The 25,822-nt window shown below is 39.1% G+C and overlaps 1 protein-coding gene across 1 annotated transcript; it reads right to left on the bottom strand.

The window, feature by feature from the left end:
* Positions 1–227: 227 nt before the first annotated feature.
* On the bottom strand, positions 228–23,238 carry si:dkey-12l12.1 (uncharacterized). The gene is made up of 6 exons (XM_061922025.1): positions 22,999–23,238; positions 13,125–13,172; positions 3,835–3,945; positions 3,648–3,764; positions 3,418–3,499; positions 228–483 (listed from the first exon to the last, which is right to left on the bottom strand). Exons 1-5 carry the CDS (start codon positions 23,221–23,223, stop codon positions 3,455–3,457), a joined length of 546 nt encoding a protein of 181 aa, XP_061778009.1. The 5' UTR covers positions 23,224–23,238; the 3' UTR covers positions 228–483; positions 3,418–3,454.
* Between the last annotated feature and the right edge of the window lie 2,584 nt (positions 23,239–25,822).

Here is a 25,822-nt window from a genome sequence, read left to right as displayed (position 1 = left end):
CTGTAAGTGACCAATGTATAGAATCCCAATCTCTTTGTTTGTGGGGATCCCTATTAGATGTGCTTTTTAAAAAATACGCCATCGATTCGACTGGGCTGAATCTAACAAATCAGATTTGACTATGACAATCCTTAGTCCCTTGTCTTCATCGAACAAGTAAAGCATTATTCAAGAAGAATAACATGGCTCCATTTTATGAATGTTAGAAAGCAAGAAGTACCAAGAAGTCTCATTCAAACTTTAATTGAAATCATACAATAACAAAACATTTCTGCAAAAATATACCCCTCAATATCTGATAAAATACAACAATAATGAATGCCATTTGGCTTCCTGTAAAATGCAGGCACCTACAATTTAGAACCTTTGCATATATTTGCTGACAGACTAATAATAGATTATTTTACAGTGGCAGACACACAATAACGAGTCGTTTTGTGTTCTTTAGGCTTCTTATTGTTGTCTGTCATCCTCCGGTTCTCCCTAGAAAGAAAACACAGGTTAAACATAATTTTTGATGGCCTTTTGTGTGTGTGTGTGTGTGTGTGTGTGTGTGTGTGTGTGTGTGTGTGTGTGTGTGTGTGTGTGTGTGAGTGTGTGTGTGTGTGTGTGCGTGCGTGCGTGCGTGCGTGTGTGTGTGTGTGTGTGTGTGTGTGTGTGTGTGTGCGTGTGTGTATGTGTGTGTCTTCTTGTATTTCTACCCTTTTTGAGACATCAACAAGGAAAAGTACCTTTCATATCCATCCATCCATCCATTTCCTAGCGCTTATTACCTTTGGGGTCGCGGGTGGCACTGGTGCCTATCTCAGCTACAATCGGGCGGAAGGAGGGGTACGCCCTGAACAAGTCGCCACCTCATCGCTCATCTCTCTGTACATACTGTATCCTACCAAGTCAGACCTACACTGTTTCAATGTCCATTTCTCAGATAATATAATTGTTCATTACTGAAGTGCTGATATCAACCAAACATAAAACCCCCGCCCCAATCCCCTCCTCATCCCACCACCCGGATTGTAAATAATGTAAATAATTCAATGTATATACTATGATGATTAACTTGTGTGATGACTGTATTATGCTGATAGTATATATTTGTACCATGAATTGATTAACGTTGACCCCGACTTAAAAAAGTTGAAAAACTTATTTGGGTGTTACCATTTAGTGGTCAATTGTACGGAATATGTACTGTACTGTGCAATTTACTAATAAAAGTCTCAATCAATCAATCAATCAATCAATCAATCAATCAATCAATCAATCAATCAATCAATCAATCAGAGGACTGGTGAACAAGTTAGGACATAAATCATGGTCCCAATACGGAAAACCATTGCATCTAATAGTGAATGTTTCATTTGCACCGCTGCTGGTGAAATTTGTCAAAATTAAGGTGGTCCCAAAAAGGAGGGATTTTTCCAATTGACTGTGTCGGTTTTAAAAGTGCTCCCCTTCTGGCCAACATATGTAATAACAAGTGTTATTAGGTGTTAGCAAAAATTTAAATGCGCCCCCTTTGGCAAAAAATAAAAAATAAAAATATGTATATAGAGACATACTGTAGTAACTTGAAGTAAGTAATGAAGATTAAAAACCAATTACAAACAAAAAAATCCCCAAAATAAATTGAGTAAAACAGCAGTCTTTTTCTTATAATGTCTCGACTTTTTTTTGGTAAAATTGGGAACTATTTCTCATATTCTTTCTGTTTCTGTAATGTTGCAATATTTTCTTGTAAAAGGATTACTTTTTTTTATGTAAAATTACTTTTTTACGTAAATGTATCACTTTTTAATGCAAAATAGTAACCTGTGTCATATAAAATTCTGACTTTTATCACAATATTGCCAATTTTTGTTGCTGTTGTGAAATAGTGACATATTTTGAGTAAAATTATGACTTTTGTCATAATTTTGCCAAGTAAAATTCTGACTATTATAATATTGCCAAAATGTTTAACTTTTCTTTAAAAAATGTGACTTTTGTCAAGTATAATTATGACTTTTGATATAATACTGGCAAAATTTTCTTGTGAAATTCCAACAAATTTTTCACAACAACCTTTTTTATATTTGCATTACTGTTGTGAATACAAAACATTATATATCTACAAAGGGTGGTCTTTAAAAGGTAGGCATTTTTCGGAGGTCTCAAGAAGGTAACAAATACAAGAATATGTGTGTGTAATAGTGTGTGTGTGTGTGTTTTTTTTCTTGTATTTCTACCCTTCTTGAGACATCAAGAAGGAAAAGTACCTTCCATATGAGGAGGTGTGAACAAGTTGGGACATAAATCATGGTCCCAATACGGAAAACCATTGCATCTAATAGAGAATGTGTCATGTGCACCCTTGGTGGTGACATCTATCAAAATTAAGGTGGTCCCAAAAAGGAGGGATTTTTCTAATTGACTGTGTGTCGGTTTTAGAAGTGCTCCCCCTCTGGTCAATATATGTAATAACACGTGTGTGTTGGAAATTGAAATGTGCCCCATTTGGCCAAAATTAATAAAAATAAATAAATAAATATGTATATAGAGACATACTGTAATAATTTGAAGTAAATAATGATGATAAAAAAGCAGTTACATACAAAATAAAAATAATAATAAAATAATTCACTAAAAGCAGTTTTTTTCTCACAATGTGTCGACTTTTTTCTGATAAAATGGGGAACAATTTCTCATATTGTCTCTGTTCCTGTGATATTACAATATTTTCTCGTAAAATTATTACTTTTTTCATGCAAAATGATGACTTTTTAATGCAAAATGATGAAATGTGTCATAGAAAATTCTCATTTTTCTCACCTTTTTGTTGTTGTTGTTCTTGCAAATTGGTAACATTTATTGAGTAAAATGATGACTCTTGTCATAATTTTGCCAAATTTGAAATTCTGATTATTATTATATTGCCACAACCCCAAAAGGGATAAGCGGTGGCAAATGGATTATATTGCCAAAATTTGAAAGTTCTCTCATAAAATTGTGACACATGCCGAGTAAAATTATGACTCTTTTCATAAAATCGCCAAAATGTTAACCTTTTCTTGTAAAACTGCGACTGTTATTGAGTGAAATTCCAAATTGTATCATAATATCGCGCCCTGCGATGAGGTGGCGAATTGTCCAGGGTGTAGTCCGCCTTCTGCCCGATTGTAGCTTATATAGGCAGCAGCGCCCCCTGCAACCCCAAAGGGAATAAGCGGTAAAAAATGGATGGATGGATCATAATATCGCAAATTTTGACTTGCGTTGAATAAAATGAGGACTTTTGTTATTATACTGCCAAAATTCTGTGTGTGTGTGTGTGTGTGTGTGTGTGTGTGTGTGTGTGTGTGTGTGTGTGTGTATGTGTGTGTGTGTGTGTGTGTTTGTGTGTGTGTGAGGGTACAATGACATTACACAATGACTCACCAGCACAGAGAAAGCCCCAGATGGACTGGACTTGGCCCTATTTGGGCGTCTTGTTCTTCACCTGTCTTCTGGCCCTGATCACCTGCAGGAGGACAGCCTGCTTTAATTTTCAGTCTGGATGTTACAATTCAGGAGCTTCGTGTGTGTGATCAGTGCCTGCATGCTGCACAATGATCTAAGCTCTTTGCCCCAGCTGTTTGTCTGCTCAGGGGGTTGCCATGGAGACTCACCTGTAGGGGGTTGGATTTCTTATCGTTGCTAAGGAGGGAAAAGGAGCCGACGCGGGATTTACGCTTGCTCTTTTTCTTATTGCCTGCTTGAGCCAAGTGTCGCCTGGACCTGTCAGCCTGGTGAAGGGGTTGACAATCAGACACATGAACTTCTTCTTCTACATCCTTAAATGTGCACGGCCGTTACCTGGATGAGAGCTTTTGGGAAGCCTTTTACATGGATGACTCCCGGGAGGCTGGGGTGGCTCAAGTGGGCATGGCCTCTCCGCTCCGATTGTCTCTTGCGCCTAAGGAAAATCTACAGAATCCACACCCACGTTAATCTAAGTCCCGTTTCCTCTCTTTTGTTAGCAGTCCACCGATACATGGAGTCAAATTCTCATGAAAACCCTTCCCTGCATTTCCCATTGATCTGTTCGTAAACAGGACATTGTATTGATCCTGCCTGTGTGGCCAACAAATGGGCTGTCAGCACAACGGCAACAGCTTTCCAATCTGGAATTGAAATTTATTACATTATGGCGCAGGCTCTTGACTTTGTCAGTCATTCATTTTGTGAGCAATATGCACAAAAATGTAGGCCGCTTACTCGAAACTTAGATAAGTACCCCATGGCTCGTGTTGCCGACTCCCTGGAAACAAAATAAGGGATACCGCTACCGCGCATGTGTGTAACACGGAGACCATGTTCCGAGTTTGGCGTTCCTCGCCACAGCACGCTTCAAATATTGCGGCTCAACTACAGTAGGAAGGTTTACCTAACACATGGAACGTGACACATTGAGGGATACATTATACTTTTTAATTACATGGTAGTGGATTGTTAGATATCTTAAAATGTGTTTTGTTGACCACAGCGTCAGTTACTATGTAGAGCAGCGCTTTCCATCATTTTCAGCAGACTGCACTGCAAAATGATAAACCACCCCCTCTTTGAGATCCATCATAAAACCATGGGAATCCCTTCAAATCCTGTACATCGCTTAACATTGGTGGTTTAACAGAACACATTTGTTTTAAAACTGTGCATATATTTTTTTCTAATTACTGTGATAGCAAAATTACTCATACTCATTTTAATTGATGATGTTCTTTGAACGGGTCGCCAAAAGTTGTTTATTAGGCTTAGGAATGTGACGCTTTGCAAGAAACATCTAATCTTGATCAAGCTCTGTCTCCTCTGTCTTGGATGTAACATGTGGACTTTAGTTGACTGGGCATATGTGTTATCCTGACCCCCCTCTGGGCTAAATTGGTCCCCTTTCCTGAGTGACCCCCCCTCCCCCCTTTCTGGGCAAACGACACCCTCTCCCCTTCACAGGACTTTGGGTATTCATTCCACTGGGATACTGTATGTTAATGAGCATGGAGGGTGGGACTTCTGAGAATGTATAATTGTCATGACATATTCTAAAAGAGTTAGAACAAGCTGGAACGAACGGATGTGTCGTTCTGGTTTGGTCTTGCTTTGCAAAGCTTGTTATTATTTGTTTGTTACTTTAAAAAATCATTTCAAAGCTATTTGTCACTAAAGGATCGTCTTTAAGAAATTTCCACGACATTACTAAGGTTATGTAATAAAAGTATTTACCGGCCCGAGGAAAATGTTTGTTTTTTATAGCGGTCACTCACCCTACCTCGTCAACAGGAACACGCAGGGAGCCCATGCAGGTATACTAAAACAGTCCAAGAGAGGCAACAAACAATTCACAGTCATGTTGTCGTTATAATAAAATATACATTCAATGACGGCTAACGCTAACTCTCCAAATCGTTATCATTAGATAACAACATCCAAAGCTAATGCGCGTGCATGTGTTATGTACGCACGTAGTTACGTCGTTGCGTCCTAGATCAGGGGTGTCAAGTTCATTTTACATCGGGGGGGGCCACATGGAGAAAAGTCTACCCCAAAGTGGGGCGCACTAGTAAAATCACGGCACAATAACTTAAAAATAAAGACAACTTCAAATTGAAAAATAGAACAAGCACATTCTGAAAATGTACAAATCATAATGTTGTTGGTTTATTCTCTCTTTATTTGTCATTTAATATTTTCTGAATAAATGATGTGATAATGTTCATCAGTCAACTGATTGGTGGTCATTTTCAATCTGTCGGGAAAAAAAAAATTGGTAACACTTTAGCATGGGGAACATATTCACAAATTGCTTATCAACATGCAAATTAGTAACTTATTGGCTCTTAATTAGTCATTATTAAATACTTATTAATGCCTTATTCTGCATGGCCTTATTGCACAACCAGTAAGCCATTAACTAAGAGTCTTCCCTCAAATAACCTCAGAATTATTGCTTATTAGTAACCTTAAAGGCCTACTGAAACCCACTACTACCGACCACGCAGTCTGAAAGTTTATATATCAATGATGAAATATTAACATTGCAACACATGCCAATACTGCCTTTTTAGTTTACTAAATTGCAATTTTAAATTTCCCGGGAGTTTCTTCTTGAAAACGTCACGTAATGATGACGTGTACGCGTGACGTCACGGGCTGTTAGGAAATATGAGCGCTGCGCACACACACAGCTAAAAGTCGTCTGCTTTAACGGCATAATTACACAGTATTTTGAAGATCTGTGTTGCTGAATCTTTTGCAATTTGTTCAATTAATATTGGAGAAGTCAAAGTAGAAAGATGGAGTTGGGAAGCTTTAGCCTTTAGCCAAACAAACACACGGTGATTCCTTGTTTAAAATTCCCGGGGGTGAAACTTTACTATGGATCACAACGAACATGGATCCCAACCGGATGTCAACCAGCAGGTTTCGGTGAGAAAATTGTGGTAAAAAGTCGCTTCTTACCGGAGATCAGCTGAGCTTGTGCCGTCCATAAAGTTGCCGTCGACTTCCCTGAGACATGGCGTCAAAACACCCATGGACACACACCTACGACTATCAGGTACTGTTAAACTCACTAAAACACTAGCAACACAATAGAAAGATAAGGGATTTTTCCTAGAATTATCCTAGTAAATGTGTCTAAAAACATCTGAGTCCGTCCCAATGCAATCGCGTTTTTTTTTTTCTAGTCCGTCGCTATCAATATCCTCAAACACAAATCGTTTATCCTCGCTCAAATTAATGGGGAAATTGTCGTTTTTTCGGTCCGAATAGCTGTTTTTGTTGGAGGCTCCCATTCAAAACAATGTGAATATGTGAGGAGTCATCAACATGTGACGTCATCGTCTGCGACTTCCGGTAAAGGCAGAGCTTTTCTGTTAGCGCCCGAAAGTTGCGAACTTTATCGTGGATGTACTCTACTAAATCCTTTCAGCAAAAATATGGCAATATCGCGAAATGATCAAGTATAACACACAGAATGGACCTGCTGTCCCCGTTTGAATAAGAAAATCTCATTTCAGTAGGCCTTTAAACCTAACCCTTATATATTCCCCTCGTGTCCAAATAACTCTAAATTAAGTTATTTGGACCATACTGAAGTCTTACCAAAAAATTATATCAAAATCAAATTACAGGATGTTATTTATGTAGTTTGATTATTTTCCTCGGCTGATGTACTTACATCCTGTGGTTTATTTTGTACATATTTAGTATCATCTACAAAGATACAAAGAATTGCTATTACGACACCCAGTGGCCGCATTTAGAACAGCTGTTTATTTCATTTAAAAATTTCAGTACATTTTTTTTACTTCGCAAACTCATCCCGAGGGCCGGCTAAAACCTGTTTGCGGGCCTGATCCGGCCCTCGGGCCGTACGTTTGACACCCCTGTCCCAGATGATCTAAAAGGGTGGGATATACTGTGTAAAATACATTGGAAAGTTAGTGGCCTCTAGGCATCTGTGTAAATGTTGCAAACAGTCCCATTATTTCTTATTTATGTGAAGTGAAGTGAATTATATTTATATAGCGCTTTTTCTCTAATGAATCAAAGCGCTTTACATAGTGAAACGCAATATCAAATTTTTACATTTAAACCAGTGTGGGTTGCACTGGGAGCAGGTGGGTAAAGTGTCTTGCCCAAGGACACAACGGCAGTGACTAGGATGGCGGAAGCGGGGATCGAACCTGCAACCCTGAAGTTGCTGGCACGGCCGCTCTACCAACCGAGCTATACCCCCCCGTCGTATACATATTACAGTGAGGGCTGCATTCAGCTATCCATTATTTTAGGAATCGAGTAATTGGATAAAACACACTTTGTAGCCTCAATGCATATTTTATAGAACATTTTTCAAAAACTTTTTTCCTTTTTGCTTGCCATAACCTTCGATCTTCTTTTTTAAATAGTAAATGCACATCATCAACATTGAAGTTGTACTTTAAACGTCTGTGCATTAATAAAAATTAAAAAACACCCCCTCAAAAAAGTGTGCTCCCCAGGTCTTGCAGAAACTATGTCTGCTTATTCAAAGCTCTGGGCACTTAAATAAGCACATGTTATTAGATTAGATGGATTAGATAGTACTTTATTTATTCTTTCAGGAGAGTTCCTTCAAGACAATTAAAACCATTATAAGTTAGACTCAGTAAGTGATTGCTAAATTGATTTAATCAATCAATTTATTTGATAAATTTTCGCAACCCTAATTACACTGCAGTATGTGTCTTATGTTTCTTTTATTAAGTTGTGCTATCGATTAAGATATTCACCAAGCAGGACTTTGGTTTTCGGGTTAATGGTGAACAATGCTGACAACAACAACAAGACTGTATCTGCATAGTGACTTTTTGATGGACTGCATCTTCAACTCAATACCACACCTCCACATCGTTGAGACTTTACCGCGAGCGATGTTAAAGGTGGCGACTTGTCCAGGGTGTACCCTGCCTTCCGCCCGATTGTAGCTGAGATAGGCGCCAGCGCCCCCCGCGACCCCGAAAGGATGGATGGATGGATGTTAAAGGGGAACATTATCACCAGACCTATGTAAGCGTCAATATATACCTTGATGTTGCAGAAAAAAGACCATATGTTTTTTTAACCGATTTCCAAACTCTAAAAGGGTGAATTTGGCGACTTAAACGCCATTCCATTGTTCGCCTGACGGAGCAATGACCTTTCACCCATGACGTCACATCGTGAAGCAACCCGCCATTTTCTCAAACACATTACACACACCAAGTCAAATCAGATCTGTTAGTTTCCGTTTTTTCTATTTTTTTCCCGTACCTTGGAGACATTATGCCTTGTTGCTGTGTTGTCGGAGGGTGTAACAACACGATCAGGGACAGTTTCAAGTTGCACCAGTGGTCAAAAGATGCGAAAGTCCCTCGTTTGTTCCGCACACTTTACCAACGACAGCTATGCTACGACAGAGATGGCCAGAATGTGTGGATATCCTGCGACACTCAAAGCAGATGCATTTCCCACGATAAAGTCAACAAAATCACAAGGGTGAGTTTTGTTGATGTTATTGACTTATGTGGAGTGTGCTAATAAGACATATTTGGTCACGGCATGACTGCAAGCTAATCGATGCTAACATACTATTTAGGCTAGCTGTATGTACATATTGCATCATTATGCCTCATTTGTAGCTATATTTGCATCCAGCCTTTCCCTCCACCCACATTTAATGCCAAACAAACACATTCCAATCGTTGGTTAGAAGGCGATCGCCGAATTCGTCCGCGCTTCCTCCCGTGCCGCTGTCTGCCGTGATATGGCTCAATAGATTCAGTTTCTTCTTCAATTTCGTTTTCGCTACCTACCTCCACACTCCAACCCTCCATTCCAATACATGCGTAATCTGTTGAATCGCTTACGCAGCTGAAATCCGGGTCTGAATCCGAGCTACTATCGCTATACCTTTCCGTGCTATCCGCCATTTTTGTTTCTGTGTGGTCACGCTGAGACGTTACAGGATAATGGACGGGTGGATATAACGACGGTTAAAATCAGGCACTTTGAAGCCATTTTTCGGGATACTGCGTGATGGGTAAAATTTTGAGAAAAACTTCGAAAAATAAAATAAGCAACTCGGAACTGATTTTTATTGGTTTTAACCCTTCAGAAATTGTGATAATGTTCCCCTTTAAAGACGAGACGCAAGACGGACCAGTACTAACAAGACTGCTATCAGCTATCAGCAGTTTCTCCGTGCAATGTTCAGGGAAAATGAAATCTGTTGATGCACTTTCAACATTTGTCAGCCTTTAGCATGAACGATGTGTAATGACAAGGCGGGACACGCAATGCTAACAACGCGGAATGCTAACAAAATTGCAAATAGTCATATATGCGACTGTCAAGTTGACCAAATTCCAGCAGAACAACGTACATCCGTGGATTCAGCACATTAAAGCCCAGTTCTTAGAGGAATTACACAGAATGTGATGAAGTATTTCGACATTATGGCTGTGTTGTAGTTGCCGGGTGACTACCTTGGGTAGCAATGATACTTGGACGATCCTCTGGGCTACAGCCTATTACTGTAGTCTACAGTTGAGTTGAGTTGAGTTTGAATTTATTTCGAACATGCATGCATACAACATGATACAAACCCTGTTTCCATATAAGTTGGGAAATTGTGTTAGAGGTAAATAAAAACAGAATACAATGATTTTCAAATCCTTTTCAACCCATATTCAATTGAATGCACTACAGAGACAAGATATTTAATGTTCAAACTCCATCCATTTCTACCGCTTATTACCTTTGGGGTCGCGAGGGGCGACCCCAAAGGTAATAAGGTAAAAAGCGACAGATGCTGGCTTTTTAACTTTGGGTTGATAACAGTCTGGATGGTTCGCTTACCCTTTGGTCCAGATGACACGATGTTGAATATTTACAAAAACAATTTGAAATGTGGACTCGTCGGACCACATAACACTTTTCCACTTTGTATCAGTCCATCTTAGATGATCTCGAGCCCAGAGAAGCCGGCGGCGTTTCTGGATGTTGTTGATAAATGGCTTTCGCTTTGCATAGTAGAGCTTTAACTTGCACTTACAGATGTGGCGACGAACTGTAAAAGTGTTCCTGAGCCCATGTGGTGATATCCTCTAAAGATTGCTGTCGGTTTTCGATACAGTGCCGTCTGAGGGATCGAAGGTCATGGTCGTTCAATCTTGGTTTCCAGCCATGCCGCTTACGTGGAGTGATTTCTCCAGATTCTCTGAACCTTTTGATGATATTATGGACCGTAGATGTTGAAATCCCTAAATTTCTTGCAATTGCACTTTGAGAAAGGTTGTTCTCAAACTGTTTGACTATTTGCTCACGCAGTTGTGGACAAAGGGGTGTACCTCGCCCCATCCTTTCTTGAGAAAGACTGAGCATTTTTTGGTTTTTATATCCAATCATGGCACCCACCTGTTCCCAATTAGCCTGCAGACCTGTGGGATGTTCCAAATAAGTGTTTGATGAGCATTCCCCAACTTTATCAGTATTTGTTGCCACCTTTCTCAACTTTTATGTCACCTGTTGCTGGCATCAAATTCTAAAGTTAATGATTATTTGAAAAAAAAAAACTCAAACATTTATCAGTTTGAACATCAAATATGTTGTCTTTGTAGCATATTCAACTGAATATGGGTTGAAAATGATTTGCAAATCATTGTATTCCGTTTATATTTACATCTAACACAAATCCCCAACTCATATGGAAATGGGGTTTGTACATGCTTTCGGTGAATGTTTACCCTTTTGTATGAAACTATTTAGTAATAGAAGTTCCATCCATCCATTTTCTAACGTTTGTCCCTCTCGGGGTCGCGGGTGCTGTTATCTTCCACAACACATAAACATTTTTGATGACTTTCTGTAGGTAATTTGCCGACAATTTGACACTTCATTGTTGTGATCTGGTTCCCGGATCACATCTCTAGTTTATGTTTGTATCCCTTTTTGTGTTTTGATCATTTCTGGACTCTGCCGATCCCTTCGTTTGAGCACTTCCTAGTTTATATATTAGTCACCATGGATACGTCATTTGTTTCACCTGCACTGGCGCCTGACGCACACCTGTTTTGGATTGTTATGTTAGTATTCAAGACCACCTGCTACATTAATTCTTTCTGGACGATTTGTTTGCTCTTTGCAACAGTTGAGTGAGTAATTCTCTTTCGTATGTACTCTGCTAAATTTTTGCTTAGCTTCCGCGCGCTCGGCTCGCGCTTCTATGGATTTGTGAACTCTACTCTTGCTAACTATTAGCATTTCGCTTCCCGTGCTAAGGCACACCTCTCCCGTCCAAAGGTAAAACCTAGTAACTCACTTCTAGCTGATTTTGAGAAAACAAAGGAAAACCAATCTATCTTGATGCTGTCTTACAAAGATCTACAAAGTCATCAAGCGTATAGATGTTTTCTTGAGCTTTCATTTTCTTGCCGATTGAGCCATGGATTGAATCTGCTCTCATGAACGTGTGCCCTTTCTCCAGATATTTTATCACAATCTCGGGTGGGCCCCATTCTGCGTTTGCACATTGGGCAAGAGCCGTGTACAGCGTCCAGTTTTTATTTTGACCTCCACAGTTATCTGCCCAAAAGAGTATGCAAGGGGAAGAATCAAGAACAATACATTTAATGAAGGTGCTTGAAACGTCCTGGGCCAATCTTCCAAATATCCCCTCGTGCCATAATATCACATAATCAGGTTGACCGTCGGCCCCCATTCGTGCAAATGTCTCATTAAAGACAATAAGGCGACTGACAAAGAAGCTCCGATTGGTCCCTTGAGATACTAGGTTTTTCTGTTGTATCTACGCGGTTATGTGGTAGTTGCTAGGTCCTGCCATGCGCGTAACAGCTTACTTATGGAACAAATTACAATATCGCATACACTAATGTAAAGCATATCAACTAGCAACTCCAAAATTATTATCAGCTCAGTTTTGACCAAAATTGAGTTACTGGGTTTTGCCTTTGGACGGGAGACCTTTGTTTTGCTTCTCTGACAAGTGTTCTTTTGTTGTATTTTTATATTAAAACAAGCTCCTACCTTCAATCCTGCTTACTCCAGTCCTTAGCATCTAGGGGTGACAACACACGCGAATCCAAAATGCGTCGAGAACGCAACATTCATGCTATTTACAGTGCTTACTGTGACTACCAAGGGCATATATTTATCGATAATTGTGCCCGTTTTTCGTGGCATTGCAGCATTTGGCTATTGAGCGGTGACATATGATTGGAACATGCATCAAGTCATTCCGCTTCTATTTCCTAGTTGCCGGGAAGCCAGATTGCTCATCTGGGCTCGACTATGTTTCCATGGTCACGCCACCATAGTTTTATTACGACATGTATCACTAACACAATGTTGATACTGCTGACAGACGGCAATGTACTGTAGGTGATTTGCATTTCACGGTGTGTGGAAGATTCAACCAAGCTACACCTGGTTTCCTTTTCCTCACTTGTTTATCTTCTTGAGGCACAATTGCCATTGCTCATTTTTTGTGTGTGTGTGTGTGTGTGTGTGTGTGTGTGTGTGTGTGTGTTTGTATGTGTGTGTGTGTGTGTGTTTGTGAGAGCACGTACCTGTTGTTCATATGCAGGTGGTGGCCTCTGCAGCCTTTGGTCAGCAGTCTGAGAGGTAGAAAGACAAATAATGTCCCATTAGAATATGATAACATGAGGCTATGTTTGCATTAATCAGTGGTAGACCCAGAGAAATACAAATAAAAATTCAGGGAATGCAAATTGTATTGTTTTGTCATATGCGAATACACAAGGCGTGATCACACTAGTAAATAATCCTTTATAAAAATCCTGAACACACACGGTGATCCGGAGCAATTCAAAATCTATTGTGTTGTTTTAAATTTAATTTGTGATATTTCCTCAAAGTTTAATCAGGAATAAAGTAATTAATCAAAGAATTAATGAAAGTGCTATGTTAAAGGTTAAAATACCACTTATAGTCTCACACACACACTAGGTGTGGTGAAATTACTCTCTGTATTTGACCCATCCATTTGTTCTACCCCCTGGGAGGTGAGGGGAGCAGTGAGCAACACAGGTGGCCGCGCTCGGGAATCACTTTGGTGATTTAACCCCCAATTCCAACCCTTGATGCTGAGTGTCAAGCAGGGAGGTAATGGCTCCCATTTTTATAGTCTTTGGTATGACTCGGCAGGGGTTTGAACTCACAACCTACCGATCTAACGACAAGGCCCCTGAGCAGGCTTTTTGTCTGGACGTGTTTGTTTTCTTTGTGTCAACAGACTAAACCGTCTTGTCAGTCATCCACTCTCTTCATCTCTGTGGATGGAGGCCGGACTTCAAACAATACACACGCAGTGAAGTTCCACTTCACAACGTGTTAGAAATGATCCGGATCCACCCCCAAAATCTAATCACTTGTTCCTCTTTCGGACATTTTCTGAAAGCTCATAACTTTTTTTTTAAAACTAACCGACTAGCTGACAGAAATGCAATAATGCTCGGTTTTGAGTGACATTTGTAAGGACATACAGTGGGGGAGGGGATTCAAATGGCCCCATTACTCGCGGTTTACCTGACACATGGAACATGACAAATTGTGGGAGTGCACTATCCATCATAGCCGCCAGACGGCAGTAGAGTGTTGAGTATGTTGAAATGTGTTGTGTGGCAATTGATCACAGCGTCAGTTGTTTAATGGAGTGGCGCTTTCCATCATTTTCAGCAAACTGCATTGCAAAAATGTCATATCATCAAAATAATTTTGTATATTAATTTACGTATTTCTAAATGTGGACTAGTAAAAGCTTAGAGTAAACATGCTTTTTTTTGCACATGAGTTCATTCAAACTGAGCTTCTGCTGCAAACATTGTGAGTTAGACTGCCTAACTTTTATGCAAAAAATATGTTTTTTTAATTCAATAGGAGGCAAGGGTGTCTCAAAAAATTTACTAAAATAATTCCAAATGCAATTCAGTACATTTTCAAATGAACTTGTGCATAAAGTCATGCTAGTCAAAAGTTTTGGGACACATTTGCATATACTGGATAAGAAATCGTCTCCAAACGTTTGACTAATACTGTGTTTCACCCCATTTTATGCACAAATAAGTTTGGTGGAAGCCACTTAGCCAACTTCAACTAAAGCAAAGTAACATCTGTCTAAAATGTTATGAGTATAAGCATGCACACATTGCAATTACCTTTCCAATAACTTACTACAGAAAAAGCACATAAATGTGGTACGAACTTCCCCGGATGGAAGAAGGTCCTTTCAACTACCGCAGCTGTACAATGCATATATAGTCCAGATGAGGACAAAGCACCACGTCCACAGCAAAACCAGCAACCGCACGTTTGAAGTCAAACAGTCAGTGGCCACATGAAACAACAACAGGCGGATTTTTATTTTGTTCCACGCTGGGTTTATTTTTGGTGTGCTGTGAAAACCATCACAATGAAATGCTGTTTCGGTTAGAAAATCTAATTATATGTCTTTGCAGTTCAGGGTTATTTTGTCTGCTGCGATCTTGGAGCAAACCTGACCGCTATTGTCGTCTCACACACACACACACACACACACACACACACACACACACACACACACGCACGCACACACGCACGCACGCACGCACGCACGCACGCACGCACGCACACGCACACACACACACACACACACACACACACACTTTTTTGTATTTGTTACCTTCTTGAGACCTCCAAAAAATGACAACCTCTTTCAAACTACACTTTCGAGATATCTAAAGATTTGTGTTTACAACATTAATTATATATTCATACTGTGCATATATAAAAAGCGTGTTGTGAAAAATGAGAATAAGGTCACAATTCCACAAGAAAATCGAATTTGGACAGTATTATAATAATTTGTAATTTTACTCAACGCAAGTCAAAATTTTACAAGAAACACTGGACATTTGTGCAGCATTATGATAAAAGTTAGACTTTTACTCAATAACAGTAACATTTTTTAAAGAGAAGCTTAAAATGTTGTCAATTTTATGAAAAGAGTCGTAATTTTACTCGACAAAAGTCACAATTTTAGAAGGAAACTTGAAAATGTTGGCAATATTATAATAATCATTGTAATCGACAAAAGTCATAATTTTACTCAAAAAATGTCACTATTTTACGAGAACATCAAACAAATCGGCACTGTTGTGATATACATCCAAATTTTATGACAAATGTCACAATTTTGCATTAAAAAGTACTAATTTTACATGAAAAATGTTTTATGAGAAAATATTACAATATTAGAAAAAACAGAAAGAATATGAGAAATTGTTCCCAATTTTATCAGAAAAAAGTCAACACATTGTGAGAAAAAGACTGCTTTTAGTTACTTTTGTTGTTGTTGAATTATTTTGTTTGTAATTCGTTTTTAATCTTTATTAATTACTTGAAGTTACTACAGTATGTCTTTATGTACATATATATTTTATTTTTAAAATTAATTTTGGCCAAAGGAGACGCATTTCAATTCCTCAGTCACACTTGTTATTACATATGTTGACCAGAGGGGGAGCACCTTTAAAACCGACACACAGTCAATTTGAAAAATCCCTCCTGTTTGGGACCACCTCCATTTTAATAGATTTCACCACCAGGGGTGCAAATGAGACATTCTCTATTAGATGCAATGGTTTTCAGTATTAGGACTATCCTTTATGTCATCACTTGTTCACACCTCCCCATATGGAAGGTACTTTTCCTTGTTGATGTCTCAAGAAAGGTAGAAATACAAGAAAACACACACACACACACACACACACACACACACACACACACACACACACACACACACACACACACACACTCTCTCTCTTTTCCTGGAGTCACATTAAGAAGCACACACACAGTAGATAGAAATACTGTAGTGTATAGTTTTTACAGATGATATGGTTCTCATTTTCTCACCATACTCATGCTCCAATGCTTTTATGCCCATCCCCTGATTAAAAACATGTGTCTCAATACTGTTTTCCATGTATTCCATGAGCATTAGACCCTAATAGAAGTACATATGGTACTAATTATACTTTATTGAATTAATGGAAACATTTAGTTGTTAAATACTGCAGAGCAGCGGTTCTCAAACTTGTTGTACCGCCTCAGGAAACACTTGGCTCTCTAAGTGCCACTAATGACCGACATTAAAATACTTAAGCGTAGTAGGCGTAAGTATTCATTAAATACAAGGCTGAAGTTTATACATGCATACTATCTTTAGTATTTTTGGCCACTATAACATGACACACAGTTTGAACAGTAACACTGTGTTTGAAAATAGGAAAATGAAACACTGTACTTTATTAAAGTGATTCTTTGGCGTACTACTAAACGAAGCAAGCGTACCAAGTACCACCGTTTGGGAAACACTTCTATAGAGTATTAAACTACCCTATGCATTATATAGTGGTATAGGGATGCTGAAAAAATCGATTCAGATCATAATTTTTAAGAATAGATTAAAACATTGTTGTTTTTTTTAGAATCACTTTTCAAAAATATATTTTTTAGGCTGCAGGTAAAGGAGCTTTTTTTAACCTGTAACCCGTTTTGAAAAGCTTTTATTATTGTATTTTTTTTTTTTTTTTTCAGAATAATATATTATAGGAATGAGTTTGACTAAAGAATTGGATTATCACCCCAACAGTAGCAATGGTAAATTGTTGTAAAATTAACATCCCGAAATACTACCAGGGTGTCCAAATTTTTTTCACCAGGGGCAGCATAATGATACGTCAAACGAAGCTCGGGGGCCGTTTTTTTTTCTTTTCATTTTCTTAAAAGAATATATATATATATTATCCAACTATTTGTCCTGCAATTCCCCCTGCTCCATCATTTTTACTTTAATTTTTTTTTAAATATCAATCATAGTATTTTTCTATAATCGTTTAATACAATGATAAAAAAATATAAAAAAAAATAAAACATTTAAAAGATTTAAAATAATAATATTTTCTTATGTCAGGCCAAAATGTTATGTGGCAGCGGAGAATATGAAACGTGATGAGAAAAAAGTTGAATTGCTTTTTACCATTTTTCAACAATTGTTAAAAGGGGAAGAGCACTTTTTTTTTTTTCCAGTTTTGCCTTTGGTTCACAATCATTATGGGAGACAAGAAGACAAAAGTAAAAATGTTTCCGCTTTCTAACATACAAAAATTGTCTTGTTCTCAGTAGCTCGCAATGCAGCTAATGGTAGCAATCAATTCTACCTCTAAATCACCTTAAAAATGCTTTCAACAACTGTCGACAATACTTAATTTATGTTCCGTAACCTGTTTAATAACCAAACTGTAGCGACATTGTTATTGTAAGAGAATAGGGAAGAACTCTTTTTGTTGCGTATGATAACACATCGACATGCTACGGCATTAGCCCACATTTCACATTTTGTTTGTACACAGCTAGCCAGACACTGTAGTTGTAATAACACGCATGACGTGCTGCGTGTATCATGATTGATATCAAAGTGTGACTCACTCGATGGACAGTTGTTCGTCTAATCCAGCTGGTCAGGGACGTTTTTTCCACTTAATTATACAGTGGGGCACAAAACTATTTAGTCAGCCACCGATTGTGCAAGTTCTCCCACTTAAAATGATGACAGAGGTCTGTAATTTTCATCATAGGTACACTTCAACTGTGAGAGACATAATATGGAAAATAAAATCCAAGAATTCACATTGTAGGAATTTTAAAGAATTTATTTGTAACCTATGGTGGAAAATAAGTATTTGGTCAACCATTCAAAGCTCTCACTGATGGAAGGAGGTTTTGGCTCAAAATCTCACGATACATGGCCCCATTCATTCTTTCCTTAACATGGATCAATCGTCCTGTCCCCTTAGCAGAAAAACAGCCCCAAAGCATGATGTTTCCACCCCATGCTCTACAGTAGGTCTGGTGTTCTTGGGATGCAACTCAGTATTCTTCTTCCTCCAAACACGAAGAGTTGAGTTTATACCAAAATGGATACATGGATGATACAGCAGAGGATTGGGAGAATGTCATGTGGTCAGATGAAACCAAAATATAACTTTTTGGTATAAACTCAACTCGTCGTGTTTTGAGGAAGAAGAATACTGAGTTGCATCCCAAGAACACCATACTTACTGTGAAGCATGGGGGTGGAAAAATCATGCTTTGGGGCTGTTTTTCTCCTAACGGGACAGGATTATTGATCCGTGTTAAGGAAAGAATGAATGGGGCCATGTATCGTGAGATTTTGAGCCAAAACCTCCTTCCATCAGTGAGAGCTTTGAATGGTTGACCAAATACTTATTTTCCACCATATCAATCAATCAATCAATGTTTACTTATATAGCCCTAAATCACTAGTGTCTCAAAGGGCTGCACAAACCACTACGACATCCTCGGTAGGCCCACATAAGGGCAAGGAAAACTCACACCCAGTGGGACATCGGTGACAATAATGACCCAGTGGGACGTCGGTGACAATGATGACTATGAGAACATGATACTGTGATACTGATGATACTGATGACTATGAGAACATATGAGAACATGATACTGTGAAAGATCAATATAAACCATAATTTACAAATAACATTTTTAAAATTCCTACAATGTGAATTCCTGGATTTTTTTTTCACATTCTGTCTCTCACAGTTGAAGTGTACCTATGATGAAAATTACAGACCTCTGTCATCATTTTAAGTGGGAGAACTTGCACAATCGGTGGCTGACTAAATACTTTTTTGCCCCACTATAGGTAAGCACACCACTTATGTGAAAATACCTTGGCTTCACTTTAACGTCTGCCCCAATGTCACACTCTTCCTTCCTACTGGCTTCTAGAAGCAGCAGTTCACACTCCATATATTCAGACTCAAAAAGATACGTTTGTGAATCCTCATTTGTCCAAAAATAGTCGTCTTTGTTGTTTGTTACTGAATCTGCCATGATTAGAACACACACAAGCGTTTTGTATCTGGAAGGGTTGTTGCCAGAAGTCAGACGTGCACCGCTTTGGAAAACGAAAATAAATGAAAGAATTAGATCCGGCAATGATTAGAATGACCAAAATATGGTAAATATTGAACATGTTACATATTGTTATCCATCCATCCATTTTGTACCGCTTATTCTGTTATATGAATCTGTTTGTTACTACATCCTTTATAAACTTGCAGTGTGTATATAAAATGTTTGATGGAGGGCTTTGAAGTTATTTTAGGAGGCTTTGACGGCTACAATGGTGACTCCCATGAGCCGCATCTTACAAGCGTTTTTTTTTATCATCTTTAAAAAAAGAAAGACGTGTGTTCTTGTCTCTCATAATGATTGTGAACGATAGGCAGAAATTCCCCCCAAAAATGCAGTTCCATCCATCTATCTACTTTCGCTTATCCGAGGTCGGGTCGCGGGGCAGCAGCCTAAGCAGGGAAGCCCAAACTTTCCTCTCCCCACCCACTTCGTCCAGCTCTTCCCGGGAGATCCCGAGGCGTTCCAAGGCCAGCTGGGAGACATAGTCTTCCCTACGTGTCCTGGGTCTTCCCCAAAATGCAGTTCCCCTTCAAATAAACAGTGCCCCAGCATCCTTTGGCTTCTCTTGGTCGGAAAAGTTTGCCACAAAAACTGCAAATGCAGCCTTATTCACTCCAAAGATTGAAACATTCCTTCAGAAAGGATGAGGGTTATAACTTAAAAAAATATTATCATTATTTTGGGAAAAAAATCTTAAGAAAAATCCATTGTAGTCATTAAGGTTTTTTTTACAAAGTAGTTCGGATTCTCATGGTAATACGGGACAAAGTGCGACCCCTTTAAGCGCAACACAGGACAAGGGCGTAAAATACATACAGGTTATATAGGGCAGTGGTTCTCAACCGTTTTTCAGTGATGTACCCCCTCTGAACATTTCTTTAATTTAAGTACCCCCTAATCAGAGCAAAGCATTTTTGGTTAAAAAAAATAGATAAAAAAGTAAAATACAGCACTATGTCATCAGTTTCTGATGTATTCAGTTGTATAACAGTGCAAAATAATGCTAAATTGTAGTGGTCTTTCTTGAACTATTTGGAAAAAATTTATAAAAATAACTAAAAACTTGTTGAAAAATAAACAAGTGATTTAATCATAAATAAATATTTCTACACATAGAAGTAATCATCAACTTAGAGTGCCATCTTTGGGGATTGTAATAGAGATCCATCTGGATTCATCAACTTAATTTTAAACATTTCTTCACAAAAAAAGAAATCTTTAACATCAATATTTATGGAACATGTCACCAAAAAATCTATCTGCCAGCACTGAATATTGCATTGTTGCATTTCTTTTCACAGTTAATGAATTTACATTCATATTTGTTGAAATATTATTCAATAAATATATTTATAAAGGATTTTTGAATTGCTGCTATTTAAAAAAAAAAAAATCTCACGTACCCCTTGGCATACCTTCAAGTACCGCCAGGGGTACGCACACCCCCATTTGAGAACCACTGATATAGAGGAGTAAAACAAATATAGGATATTTGTACATTGCACCAAAGAGTTTTTATTATCCCTGAGAAACATTTCTTGATTTTTGCTCCAAATATTGTATATTTGATAGACTATAGCAGTGTTTTTCAACCTTTTTTGAGCCAAGGCACATTTTATGCATTGGAAAAATCCGGAGGCACACCACCAGCAGAAATCATTAAAAAATGAAATTCAGTTGGCAGTAAAAAGTCGTTGTTGCAATTGTTGGATATGACTTTAAACCATAAACCAAGCATGCATCACTAGAGCTCTCGTCTCAAAGTAGGTGTACTGTCACCACCTGTCACATCACACCCTGATTTATTTTGAGTTTTTTGCTGTGTGTAGTGTTTTAGTTGTTGTCTTGCGCTCCTATTTTTTGGGCATTTTCCTGTCTTCCTTTGAGTGATATTTCCCGCATCTACTTTGTATTAGGAATCAAGAATATTTCAGTTGTTTTTATCCTTCTTTGTGTGGACATTGTTGATTGTCATGTCATGTTCGGATGTACTTTGTGGATGCCGTCTTTGCTCCACAGTAAGTCTTTACTGTCGTCCAGCATTCTGTTTTTGTTTACTTTGTAGCCAGTTCAGTTTTAGTTTCGTTCTGCATAGCCCTCCCAAACTTTCAATGCCTCTTTTTAGGAGCATTCACCTTTTGTTTATTTTTGGTTTAAGCATTTGAAACCTTTTTTACCTGTACACTGGTTCCCGCTGTTTCCGACATCTACAAAGCTACCGGCTGCCACCTACTGATATGGAAGAGTGTAATGTGGTAAGTCTGCCGATCTCCCGACAGTCCAGACACTCAACAACAACACATCATTTGCAGAAAATAATTACTGGTCCAAATAGGTGAATTTAGATAATCTCCCACGGCACACCAGACTGTATCTTACGGCACAGTGTGTCGCAACACAGTGGTTGAAAAACATCGGACTATAGCATATAGCAGTGTTTCTCAAATGGGGTTACATGTACCCCTGGGGGTACTTGACGGCATGCCAAGGGGTACGTGAATTTTTTTTTTAAATATTTTAAAAATAGCAACAATTCAAAAATCCTTTATAAATATATTTATTGAATAATACTTCAACAAAATATGAATGGAAGTTCATAAACCGTGAAAAGAAATGCAACAATGCAATATTCAGTGTTGACAGCTAGATTTTTTGTGGACATGTTCCATAAATATTGATGTTAAAGATTTTAATTTTTTTTAATAAGAAATGTTTAGAATTAAGTTGTTGAATCCAGATGTATATCTATTCCAATCCCCAAAAAGGGCACTTTAAGTTAATGATTACTTCTGTGTAGAAATTTTTATTTACAATTGAATTACTTGGTTTTTTTTTCAACAAGGTTTTAGTTATTTTTATATCTTTTTCCAAATAGTTCAAAAAATACCATTACAAATGAGCAATATTTTGCACTGTTATACAATTTAATAAATCAGAAACTGATGACATAGTGCTGTATTTTACGTCTTTATCTCTTTTTTTTCAACTAAAAATGCTTTGCTCTGATTAGGGGGTACTTGAATTAAAAAAATGTTCACAGGGGGTACATCACTGAAAAAAGGTTGAGAACCACTGGCATATAGAGTGGATGTCAGATGGGTAAAGACAATTGCTCTGTTTATTGCAGTTCTGAGTGTTGCTGGGTCCAGTTTGGTTTTGGAATTAGATTGCATTGTTATGGTACTGCTATGTATTGTTATGTTGGATCGATTAATAAAAAAAAGAAAAGATGGGTAAATTGTATCCTTTTGTTATTTCCTAGTGTCGTTTAATAGGATTAGTTGTTCTAAGTGTCATTTATTGTCTTTGGGAGGATGACAACATGATACTGATAGAACAAGCTGTGACCACAGCACGCAGTGTTACAGGAAATGTTCAACGAGGTCAAGGGAGTGTTTCTCGCATTAGAAGAAGACGACGTCTTACCTGCTCGTCGGCTGTCTGTGTATTGACGCACAAGTCGGCCTCGCTTCCTGCCGAGCAATGGAGCGCATGAGACAGCAGGCTGGCCTGCAGGCACAGCAAACACAGCCACGCAGTAAAGCCCATGATCCAGTCCTGGAATAAGAGTGTTCCCAGCTCCTGTCTCCTCCTAGCTTTATACTCTCGGCTCCTATAATGAGGACCAGATGCAGGGGAACGTGCGTCCATGCCAGCTTCACGCAGACACGCAGACACGCAGCCCACCGCAGATCCGAGCGCTCCACGCCAGCCTGCGGCCTGCGGCCTGCGGCCTGCGCAAACATGTCAGACATCTCCCGCCGATATCACCCTTTTATGAGCGGCAACAATTGTGAAAAATCCACGTTTATGTTCTTTGCACATGCGCTCGTGCACTTAATTTGACGACAGGAAGCACATTTGGAAACTCACATAAACTGTTTTAATAATTACAGTGAGGCTTACATTGAGGAAGCACTTAACACTCCTTTTTTTTTACAGAAAGAATGCATGGCCTGGACAGGAGGACAAGTAGTGCATGAATAGGCCGCCTGTCTTCAGGTGTGTTGATGGAAGGAGTGACTGAGGGAGTAAGAGCAGGCTAGGACACTAATGTCTTCAAGCCTGGAGCACTTAGTCACTGAGGAATCGGAAACATGTGCCGCTGAGAAAAGGGAAAATGACTAAATGTGTTTAATTTCCTATCCGAGTTAAGCCCTTTGTGTACTTTCCTGACATACCAGTGAAAGATGTGCTTGTTGCTAAACCAAGCTTCCTTGCAAGACCTGATATGAGATATGTTCCGCCTGCGGGCTGGGTTATTGCAAACGGCTGCCAAGCGAGACCACAACTGCAGAGCCACGGATGGGAGGGACGTTCAAGACTGAAAAAATGACCCCGTTGTTCTTGGCGGGTCGAGCCGGAATGGACTGGAGTGGACAAATAGTGAACTGTTTCACAGAGGGCGTCGTATCAGCTTGTTTTTCTGCGGGATGTCCAAGTCATAACTGACCCTCTGAAGGCCAAATGGTCAGATTCTGCACTGAAATGTCTCAAGAAAACATCTGCAGGATAAAATGATGCAAAGCCTTTTTGTGCCTCTGCAACAGTGCTCGAAAACCGCTTCAAGGGTTGGAATTGGCGGTTGAATCACCAAAAACGATTCCTGGGTGCGGCACCGCTGCTGCCCACTGCTCCCCTCACCTCCCAGGGGGGGAACAAAGGGATGGGTCAAATGCAGAGGACAAATTTCACCACACCTAGTGTGTGTGTGGCAATCATTGCTACTTTAACTTTTTTGTCTACACGTCCCTACTAGCACGAGCCAGTGAGCTACAAGCCCTGTCAACCCATTGTCCAGCACAGTTCTTAAAGGCCTACTGAAATGAGATTTTCTTATTCAAACGGGGATAGCAGGTCCATTCTATGTGTCATACGTGATCATTCGCGATATTACCATATTTTTGCTGAAAGGATTTAGTAGAGAACATCCACGATAAAGTTCGCAACTTTCGGTGTTAACAGAAAAGCCCTGCCTCTACCGGAAGTTGCAGACGATGACGTCACTCGTTGAGGGTTCCTCACATATTCACATTGTTTTCAAAGGGAGCCTCCAACAAAAACAGCTATTCGGAGCGAGAAAACGACAATTTCCCCATTAATTTGAGCGAGGATGAAAGATTTGTGTTTGAGGATATTGATAGCGACGGACTAGAAAAAAAAAAAAGTAAAAAAAAAAAATTGGGACAGATTCCGATGTTTTTAGACACATTTACGAGGATAATTCTGGGAAATCCCTTATCTTTTTATTGTGTTGCTAGTGTTTTAGTGAGTTTAATAGTACCTGATAGTCAGAGGTGTGTGCACAGGTGTGTTGACGCGCAGTGTCTCAGGGAAGTCGACGGCAGCTTTATGGACGGCACAAGCTCAGCTGATATCCGGTAAGAAGCGACTTTTTACCACAATTTTCTCACTGAAACCTGCTAGTTGACATTTCGTCGTGTTCATGCTTGACCGCGCTCTGATCCATAGTAAAGTTTCACCTCCAGGAATTTTAAACAAGGAATCACCATGTGTTTGTGTGGCTAAAGGCTACAGCTTCCCAACTCCATCTTTCTACTTTGACTTCTCCAATATTAATTGAACAAATTGCAAAAGATTCAGCAACACAGATCTCCAAAATACTGCGTAATTATGCGGTTAAAGCAGACGACTTTTAGCTGTGTGTGTGTGCAGCGCTCATATTTCCTAAAAACCCGTGACGTCTTGTGTACACGTCATCATTACACGACATTTTCAAGACGAAACTCCCGGGAAATTTAAAATTGCAATTTAGTAAACTAAAAAGGCCGTATTGGCATGTGTTGCAATGTTAATATTTCATCATAGACTTTTGACAAGAACAAGAAAGTTTGATCACATTACGCCTGTACTGGCTCACCTGCACTGGCTTCCTGTGCACTTAAGATGTGACTTTAAGGTTTTACTACTTACGTATAAAATACTACACGGTCTAGCTCCATCCTATCTTGCCGATTGTATTGCACCATATGTCCCGGCAAGAAATCTGCGTTCAAAGGACTCCGGCTTATTAGTGATCCCCAAAGCCCAAAAAAAGTCTGCGGGCTGTAGAGCTTTTTCATTTCGGGCTCCAGTACTCTGGAATGCCCTCCCAGTAACAGTTCGAGATGCTACCTCAGTAGAAGAATTTAAGTCTCACCTTAAAACTCATTTGTATACTCTAGCCTTTAAATAGACTCCCTTTTTAGACCAGTTGATCTGCCGTTTCTTTTCTTTTTCTTCTATGTCC

This window comes from Nerophis ophidion, linkage group LG15 (genome assembly GCF_033978795.1).
Source record: "Nerophis ophidion isolate RoL-2023_Sa linkage group LG15, RoL_Noph_v1.0, whole genome shotgun sequence".
Taxonomy (NCBI): domain Eukaryota; kingdom Metazoa; phylum Chordata; class Actinopteri; order Syngnathiformes; family Syngnathidae; genus Nerophis; species Nerophis ophidion.
Note: the sequence above shows the minus strand (reverse complement) of the source record. Positions and strands in the feature narration are given on the sequence as shown.